The 10082-nt window shown below is 29.6% G+C and overlaps 2 protein-coding genes across 2 annotated transcripts; both read left to right on the forward strand.

Annotated features, from left to right (window-relative positions):
- Positions 1–233: 233 nt before the first annotated feature.
- On the forward strand, positions 234–2048 carry LOC111615275. Its single transcript, XM_023356694.1, has 2 exons — positions 234–604; positions 1642–2048. The coding sequence occupies exons 1-2, from the start codon at positions 395–397 to the stop codon at positions 1873–1875; spliced, it is 444 nt and encodes a 147-aa protein (XP_023212462.1). The 5' UTR covers positions 234–394; the 3' UTR covers positions 1876–2048.
- A 1363-nt stretch (positions 2049–3411) lies between these two features.
- On the forward strand, positions 3412–7973 carry LOC111615289 (PR domain zinc finger protein 16-like). Its single transcript, XM_023356708.1, has 2 exons — positions 3412–4368; positions 7055–7973. The coding sequence occupies exons 1-2, from the start codon at positions 4150–4152 to the stop codon at positions 7400–7402; spliced, it is 567 nt and encodes a 188-aa protein (XP_023212476.1). The 5' UTR covers positions 3412–4149; the 3' UTR covers positions 7403–7973.
- Positions 7974–10082: the final 2109 nt, after the last annotated feature.

The raw sequence follows: 10082 nt of genomic DNA on the forward strand, positions 1-10082 counted from the left end.
GGATATGTGAAAAAATCACTCTCATCTTTGTGTTAGAGGTTTAAGTCTTAAGTAAAGACAGCATGTTTAATAGTATAGTAGAAGCGGAGTTCTTCAGGGTAATCGTTAAAATTAAGTAATTAATAATTTTAAACATTAATATTATTTATTACAGCAGTAAGTATAAAAAAATTTAAAAAATAATGTTGCATAATTTTCGTATATACCAGACAATAAATGGATAATAACTAACAATGAACTATTATAATAATTATAACGTTATAATTGTGTAATTGTTGGGGCTACCGTTTTAATTGCATATTCAAAAAGTCGATCTGAGTGGAAAAAAATAGATTAATTTAGAATTATAATTAATTTGGAGGTTAGAAATTGGAGCCTATCTACAGAAAAAAAAATGCATATTTTGGAAATCGGCGGTAGTCATTGGAAGGATGGATCACATCAATGCAGATATTGTGGTAAATCGTTTAATAATTTGGAAGAGTTGCAAGATCATATAAATCGTGAACATAAACGTTTGGACGATTCTTATTCAGATAGATTGTATAACAAAGATTTCTTCCATTTTAACCTGCAAGGCTTTCTGTTTAAGTTTTATTCAAAAGTGCGTATTATTTGAAAACCTGTTTCCAGTGACAAATAGTTTAACTTGAATAATAGTAAAATTTAGTAAAATTTAAAATAGACATGAATCATTCAATTAATGAATAAATAAATAAATAAATAAATAAATATATATATATAATATTGGATAGCATGATAGCGTGTTATATTTTATTTATCTTAGTTATTTTATTCCTATGAAAACAGTTACGGTACATTTTATCACACTGGAATGTATTTCACTGTAATAATGTGTAATAGGTATTTNATATATATATATAATATTGGATAGCATGATAGCGTGTTATATTTTATTTATCTTAGTTATTTTATTCCTATGAAAACAGTTACGGTACATTTTATCACACTGGAATGTATTTCACTGTAATAATGTGTAATAGGTATTTCATTACAAGTTTTCATTATTTATTATGTGCGTATGTCTACATTACATATGTGTACATCGTGAAATGTAATTACTTATATTATATTGCTGTATGCAATATTATACAAAGTAATAACGTTAAATATGTAACGAATCGTAATCATTTAGCTATAACAGATTGGAAAAAAATAATCTATTGTATGAAAACAGTAATTTTATACCGAAAACTGGCTTTTTTCTTCTTTTGTCTTCCACATGTTACAAACAAAAACAGTATTTACGAAACTTAACACATGATTTAAAAGGCAACTTACTAAATACATGAAACATGTTGATAAGCTCTCTTATCGTCTTTTTCTTATTATTACTTACAACGAATGTAATCAAAATATATGTAATTTCTATAGTATAATTATTTCAAAATTTTAGTACTTAAATAAGAATAAAATTCATACGTAAATCGAAATAAATTATTTTAATCTTTTAACTTTTTTCGCGGTTCTTCATTTTCATTAATAAACTGAATGATATCGATTGAAGTGTATTAAGACACTTACATATTAGAATTGTCGGATAAGTAGCTTTTTATTTTTATTAGTAAACACGTTAGTAAAGTAAAAATTTTTTTGATTATAAGACATTTTTATGTACAGATAATTTCTGCAAAACCTGAAATCGATTTCCAAATATCAGTGGAAGAAAGTGGTGTTGACGAGAGAGGTTTTAAAAATTCAGAACAATTTGAACGTAAAAATAAAATGGTACTTGAATTTTTGAAGAGTAAAAATCAGAAGAAAAAAAATGTTGAAGATCCACCAGAAAATTTGCAATTTTGTTCGGAAAGTATGGACAAAAATTTTATTCCATCAAAGACTCAGATTAATTAAGAAAATTCAAAGGATCTCTTGTTCTACAAAATCTAATAGTTAAGAGCAGATGATGATCACTTTTCTATCGAAATCAAAATTTTCTTTATATTTAATTATATTATAAAACATTTCCTAAATTGTAATTTCCAAAGTTAGAACATTAAAATATTTGAAGTAATAAAATGATTTTAAATCTTCCAATTTCTTCAATTTTTAAACATTTTTTACACATTCGTCGCGTTTAAATCATATCTTAAATATAATACAGTAGAGCGTCGTTTATCCGAAAGTCTGTTATCCGAAAGAATTCCAGTCGGAAAATTTAAATTTTCGTTAGTGCTGTGGCGCTGCAATCTTTGGCTATATCTTGGGCTACTCCAATATTTTTTATGTTTGTGTGTGTTTTTGCTAGCAGCACTGTCACTTTTGTGTGGTGTTTTTTTGAGGACTGTGTGTCATGCTGAATCGAACGTTTTTGATACTAGATAACTTCTAAAGTATAATTTTTTTTGTTTTTATATTTTTCAATATATTTATTTTGTTTGTAAAAACTAAAGAAATAATTTTTAACGATACAATGGCCACGATTATTATTATAAAAAGTTTACGTTAGGCTTAACATCGACGAAAATTCAACACGAAGCGACATGCAACAGAAAAAAATTTCAAAACGGGATAGGTTAATGTATTTTTTCGTACATAATCGGTTATCCGAAAAATAAGTTATTTGAATAACCCTTGTTCCCATTTGATTCGGATAAACGACGCTCTACTGTATAAGGATTTGACACCATATTAAAATCTTAATATTTGCGCAAACTTCAAAATATATTTTATAAATGCAATGAAGAGTCTTTCACATAATTGCATTTATAAAACTGTTTATTGTAGTGCTTCACAATAATAAAAACGTATTTCAGAAAAGTAAATGTCTTCTCGTTACATTTCTGTAAAGTTTTAAAAGTTATAAGCTGTTATAAGTGTAAAATTAAAATAAAATTTCTACAAAACTGTAAATAAATGAAAGTGATATTACAATAGAATTATTTTATTTAAAGTTTTTTAAAATGTTTAAAATGTTTTGTTTAAATAATATTCGGTCGTTTAGTTTCAAAATAGTATTAGTAGAAATTTCAAGAGAATTAGTATTTATATTCTTTTTGTTGAAAACGAAGTTTTCAGTTTAACACTTAAATGAAAATCGCACATTTAGCGCTAAGTTAGGCTAAGTATCTAAAACTACAGGGTGGGGAAAATTTACTTCATACTCCTGCTATAGAGCATAGGATGTACTCAAAGAATGTAAGTTGAGCACATCATGTAACGTGCATAATTTTTTAACCGTTCCAGGTAGGTCAATAACATCGTTCAGCAACCAATTCCTTGTGAAATTCTGACCCGTAATGATATGTGGCATGACCTGTTTTCCATTTACAGTTTCGGAGTTGCATTTAATACGACCGCCATCTTTATGGCGGCTATGTGTGTAACACACATCAATCTGTTTCCTACTTGGTCTAATATGTTCCAGACATGAACGAATTAATTTTGAGAACATTTTATATTTTGTAGCAAGGGTGTTAAGTGACCTTTTATCCCACCCTGTATTAACACTGGTTGTGGATTCACGCCTCTTCAGCTAGCTGGCTCGTGCAGTGATCTGTGTTTTCTTCATATGTGCAGCACTTCATTTTCATATCACTTCATTGTATTTAGTAAAAGCTTAATTTACTTTAAATTGAAATAGTTAAATACCTCTACTGGAAATTTCAAAACATTTAAGTTACAATAAGGAATAAATCAGCATTTATTATTTGTATCCTATATTTATAATCCAATATTTAGAATAATTATTCAAAACTGAATGTTTTAGTATTTGATTTTTCACTTTTTCTGACACTAGTAAGCAGCGAAAATGCCATTGTTGGACCATCGTGATTATCGTGCTAACAAGACGGCAGCTGGTTGAAAAGAAATGAAACCAGACATATTTGAGACAGATCACCTTTAAAACTTCTTGGAGACTTTCTTCGCGAGGATTCAATCCCAGATCTTTAAGAATATTAGATTGAACCTTTAGCCGCATGATCATCTGATAAGTCTTGATTAATTGGTTAACAATAACATCAATTTCAATGCTTTGTGAAGAAACAATAAAATAATTAACGAATTGTTATTAGATCGAAAAAATCAGTAAAGTTACAAAGCGAAACCATTTATAACGCCGAAATTTATATAAATGAGAAATTTTTATTTGGATTTTAGGTTAAGAAAGTACACGTAACTGAAATCATGAGTCATCCTACGAAATATAGGCCATTTCATTGTGGTTATTGTGATAAAAAGTATACAACAATAACTAACTTGAAAGTGCACATCAATGCCAACCATCATACACTCCGGAAGATAGCAAGTTCAAAGGAATTAGTGAGCTGCAATCAATGCGATAAACTATATATCGAATTAGATCATTTAGACAGACACAACCTTCAAAGTCATTCTCTTTTTGAAGTACGTATTGTAATATTTTATTTGTTCTTTCTTTACTATGAGAAATTATATACTTATATCTATTTATTATTGTACAGTATGTAATCATAGATTTTTTCCTGTGTTTTAATTTGTACCCAAACGATTATTATTCTCTTATATTAAAACCAGTTGCTTGTAGTTACAATAATCTAGTTGGTATGTAATTTGAGATGTAAAAAATCAGACGTGTTATCTGAAGTAAGAAAATTTTGTGGAAACAGAAAAGCGAGTGGACTTATAATTTCTCTACTAACAGCGAAATAGCCCACCAGCGACCTAATGGGTAAAATTACTGAACACTTGTTGAAGTTGCAGGTTTGCACTTCATTCACCGCTCATCACATTGAGCCTTACGACAATTTTTCACATGTTTAAAACCGAAATAAAGAGCAGTTTCTCATAGAAAGTAATTCGGAATGCAAATTCCTTTGACAGATTGCCTACGTGTTGTGGTGCTTTATATTATCAATCCTAATACTAATGTCACAAAAGCTTTCTGAAATATACACGATTCCTCATGTTGCTGATGGTCAGATATACAATTTTTAAAATTGTATAGTTTAGTACTTTGCATGCAGTAAATGTGTATTTTTTGCAATGTTCACGTGAGCCCGCGCATTTTCACGGGGTTATTAAAATCAAAAATTTTATGTCAATTGTTTTCAAAATGTAAACGTCTTCGTTAGAAAAAATGGCGAGGGAGAAATTAGATCAGAGGTCACTGGTTGTAGTAACAAGTCAGTCGGAAAGTTGACACATAGCTGTCAAGAATGCACCCTCATCGTCAACTAAAGTCTATCGCGTGTTAGATTTCCCACGACAATGATATAAAAGCGAGCCACCGGAAGCTCGAGAGTTCGCACACGGAAGTTATAAGCGGTCTTAGTGATTCCCCGTCTGGCGCACCTCCATGGAACAAACTCGACCTAGTTCCCAAAGAAGACAACGGTAGAAGACATTGACAACGCCCAACGCTTTCATAAAAAACTGTCATCATCGCCTATAGGACTCCTCTAACTTTAGAGGTAATTATCAGTGGACTGCCAACCCTTTCTCGTAAGGGAAGTAGGCATAGCTGTCATAGAATAGACTAAGCAGTTGTCAATCATAGACTTTGTAATCTTATGTTAATCGCCTCTTGCCTATATAACCTATAGATATATGCATTTAACTCTGTGTAGCCTCCTGTATTTTAGTGTTAGCCGTATAATAAACGCTTTGTTATTTTGTTAAACCTATTTTCCCTCTCTGAAAGGACGCCTGCCGACTTGCACACCTTCCTCGCCACTCGATAAAAGCCATCCGAACGACAAAGTGGGCAAGTTTTACAAACTTGACGTGTAAGTGGCAATTAGGGAATTACCCCTGTGCCCTCGTAATCTCACACTCAAATGAATTTAGAAAGATCCACACTGGAGCAGCTTGACTTAGGAAGGTGCTCGACATTCCAGGTCAACTCAGCTCAGCACGGCAATGTTACAACGTAGTAGAGGCCAGAAACACATTTGTTTAACTCCTTTGCTACCCATGTTCCGATTCAAATGCAATTAAGAAATCCACAAAAAATTCATTTTTTGAATGAAATAATTATTTTCGCTTAAACGCGAATCTAACATCCAAAAAAATTTCCGGGAAATAATTCCTGCGAAATAAAACCCCCCACAAAAAGTGTTTTTACAGAAAAAGTATGTAAAAAATAAAAAGTTATGTCATTTCTTTTAGTCTTGCAGACGAAAAGAAGGGCTTTAAAAAACTTTTCTTAGAAATAAGGATGGACACACGATGTTAGACTTATTAAGATTTCACATTATTCTACGGTCCTCTTGATAGTGTTGTGGAACTAATATATTTTTTCTGAAATATGTGACTGGTCTCATACAATCATAATGTCATTCATAAAGTTGTAGCCTGAGCTGTTTAATGCTTTATAAAATTTTTAAAAATTCGAATATTTCAATAAATAGTTTTATCACAGAAAAAACAAATCCAAAACAGGATTGACAGCATGAAAATTTATAAAATTTTTATGGTTTTAATTTGAGCTTTTCTTCTGGTGTACTGTTTCTCATTAACAAACAAGATAGACAAACCATGCACTCAAAAGCATTGGACGAAACAAGGAGTAATTTCCTTATTGCAAGAAATTAATTTTATATGATAAAACATTTTCTGATACAATAATTTTTAAATTCAGAAAGTTTACGTATGACATTGTGTTTGAAACACTACTTTTTTGCATTTGTTTTTGCTTGAAATTTACTTAATAATTTTCGAAACAAAATACTGAACTGATCATTTTATTATGTGACACATTCTACGACACAAAAAAAAGACTTTGTTGCACTTACAACAATAAATATTACTTATAACAAAGAAATTGAAATTATCTCACTCCTATTTTCAATTTAGAAAAGATTTTTGCTCTCTTTATGGTAACATATCTTAGAATATGCTGTTTTTGTAAGTAAAGCATTTGTTACTTTTAAATGATTTTAAATGGAATTAAATGTTTTCCATAATTTTTTGCTCGTTTATTAATAAACTAAACGACAAACTTTCAGTAGATCCAGAATTTATTTTAATATCGGTTTAATGGTTTTAATACTAAACAGTTTTTTTAATTGTGAAAGATATTTTTGTAACATCTAAAAATTTTATTCTATAGGAAATTACAGAAAAATCTGAAAGTTCCCAAACTGTTGTTGAGGAATCTGAAGGTGAATGTTCAACAAAACAAATCGAGACAATAAATTTAAGAGATTCAGCGAGATTTGAAGATAAAACTGAAATAGAAATTATAGATTCAGAAACAGAAAATGACAAACTGTTAAACGAAAGTGAAAAATCAAAACAATATCTTCAGAGTTTCTGTTCAGAAAGTGCAGAACAACAAACCGTTTCGAACAGAACTTCTAACCAATCATCTGCGTGCCTATTCAACTGTCACATTTGTCCTGCAATATTCACTAATGAAAAGTCATTGGACATTCATTTATTGTTGCATCGTAAATAAAACATACTTTAATATTTAATTACAGTAAGAACAGAATTTCATACAAAATTATCGATATCTTTTGTTAATTTAAAAAAAAAAATAAAAACAAACATAATTTTAATGTCAAAATCTCGTATCGTCTTACATTCCCTACTATTATGTATATATATAAGAAAAGGAAATGTTGGAATGATATCAAAGTTGATTCTCCAATTGTTTGCAAATTTCAATGATTTTACCGACCGAAATCAAAATTGTTAAAAAGGAATAAACTTCCTTGAATATGCATGCCTTTGCGTGCATTGGTATTTGTTACGTTTAATATCTCAGAATAGAATAAACAATTAAGAAATAGCATTCAGCATGATAGCTTTTGTATGAAGGGCATTTAAACTAATAGAATTTGGTGAAGAATGAAGATAATAAAGAAATAGAGGAGTCACGTGTTGTATGTAGAACGGAATCTGACTTATTGACGATTTAATTTCTTATGAGCATTTACAATTTTTTGTGAAGCTCATCACAATCCTAAAAGTTAAAAAAACTAGCATTTTATACGAATTAGTATTATAAAATTTTTCACAGTAAATCTTCGTCACAGATGTTGCCATACTCAATGTCATCGATTATTAATAATAATGTAAAAGTTATTTTTTGAATAAAATCTTATAACAGCTAGAAAAGTTATACTTTGTTTCTAGATTTTTTCAATTATAAAATATTTTGATTTATTCAATAACTAGCAGATAAGCCCGGCATCGCTCGTGCAAAAGGTAACGATAGCGAAAATTAANAACTTATGGTATGAAAAACGATTTTTTCAATTATAAAATATTTTGATTTATTCAATAACTAGCAGATAAGCCCGGCATCGCTCGTGCAAAAGGTAACGATAGCGAAAATTAAGATTATTACATTATAGCCAATCTTACCCGTTTTCACAGAATACAAGAATTAGGTCCCCGTTTCCATACTAATTACAGAATTTTCAGATGAGTCTAAAAATATGTTGGATTTCCCGCAAAATTTAAAAACAGCATCGGCGCCTGTAAATCACGCATGTAGCTTTCTCTTAAGACTTCCACTGTTACTTCCATTGTCAGGAATACACTTCTTTCATCGCCACGTGATATCCTACTAAAATGCAGTTTTAAAAAAATGCATGTAAAATAGTACAGTAGAAGCTGAGTTCTTTAGTATAAGCCTTATTTCTTTCTTTCTCCCCCGCGAATGAGAATTTCGAAAAATTCCTTGTTAGTGTAGGTTCTCTTGACGTACCCTAACAGTGTACCAGATTTCAACTCCTAACCGTTTGGGCTCTGCGCTTATTATTATTATTATTTGATTCTTAAACACTATGTAGTGTAATAAATTCAAACACTTGGCGTTCTATCATCTTTATTTAGTTCAGTTGATACGTGTTTAAAATACACGGTTCAGGCGTAACATGCCCCTCTTCAGCCAATTAAAATTATACATATATAATTTTAGTTGGCCGAAGATTCAAAAATGAAATCCATCAGTTTCCCTTATATCAGAGAATTGTACGAAGAAACAGACAAAGAAACAAGAAAGATCAATATAAAACTCACACCAAAATACGAAAAACTATCGTCTAGAATTATTTTTTTTATTTAATTTATTTAATCATACGACCCTATGGCCATTGGCCTTTTTCAAGGGTCAAAGAAAAATTAATGATACAGACGTTTACCAAGTATACAATCAACAAAACAATAAAAAAGAACAGAGAAGAAAAATACAATAACAACAAAAAAAATACACTCAACTAATCACATATCAATATTTTTACAGCCCGTTTAAATTGTCCGTAAGTACACAATTCTTTATATTCTTCTTTTAAGGCATTCCAACTATATATAAGTTGATAAATTGGTGCATCTCTTCCAAAACTATGCTTAACCTTTGGTAAAAGCAAGTTATTTCTCCATCGGTAGTTGTAATTAGAAGGCCTAAAATATTTATTTAATTCTTCGCTTATATAAGATTTTTTCTTGCTCACCTTTATTAGTTTAAAACCTTCCAAAAGAACTTGTTTTTTATATAAAGTTTTTATTTTATCAATTTTGATCTGGTTATAAAAAGAAGTGACAGAGGAATCATAAGGCAACTTATATAATGCTCTTATAAAGTTATTTTGTATAACTTGCAATCTATTCAATACAAAAGAAGAAGCTGTACCCCATACGGAAATACCATATCGAAGTTTAGGTTCCATGCAAGCGTGATACAAGCGCAAAACAGTCTCACAATTTAAAAAACTCATTATTCTTTTCAGTATTCCAATATATCTAGATAAAGACAGTGTTAAATTATTTATATGATTGTTCCATCGTAACTTATCATCAATTTCGATTCCTAAATATTTTACAGTATTAACTCTTTGAATACGTTCATTATTTATTCTTACTTGTATATCTTCTAAATTCACTTTTTTGTTTTTATTTGATAAACAAATATAATTTGTTTTATTTTCATTTACTCTTAAGTTATTATTTTCCATGTACTTACTTAATTTAGATAACAAAGAGTTTATATTATTTTCAACCAAATGAAGATTCCAATCTGCATATGTTATAACAATATCATCTGCATACAATATAATATTATTCTCAGGAATAGTCTCTACAATATCATTTATATAAATATTAAAAAGTAAAGGGCCCAAAACGGATCC

The sequence above is a fragment of the Centruroides sculpturatus genome, unplaced genomic scaffold (genome assembly GCF_000671375.1).
Source record: "Centruroides sculpturatus isolate CEXI.00-Female unplaced genomic scaffold, Cexi_2.0 scaffold1435, whole genome shotgun sequence".
Classification (NCBI taxonomy): Eukaryota; Metazoa; Arthropoda; class Arachnida; order Scorpiones; family Buthidae; genus Centruroides; species Centruroides sculpturatus.

Bases quoted from the DNA above. Each gene is read 5' to 3' on its own strand.
- LOC111615275 (XM_023356694.1), top strand. From the start codon at position 395: ATGCATATTTTGGAAATCGGCGGTAGTCATTGGAAGGATGGATCACAT. The intron at 605-1,641 runs GTGCGTATTATT...TTTTATGTACAG, and splicing joins TGTTTAAGTTTTATTCAAAA to ATAATTTCTGCAAAACCTGA.
- LOC111615289 (XM_023356708.1), top strand. From the start codon at position 4,150: ATGAGTCATCCTACGAAATATAGGCCATTTCATTGTGGTTATTGTGAT. The intron at 4,369-7,054 runs GTACGTATTGTA...TTTATTCTATAG, and splicing joins AAAGTCATTCTCTTTTTGAA to GAAATTACAGAAAAATCTGA.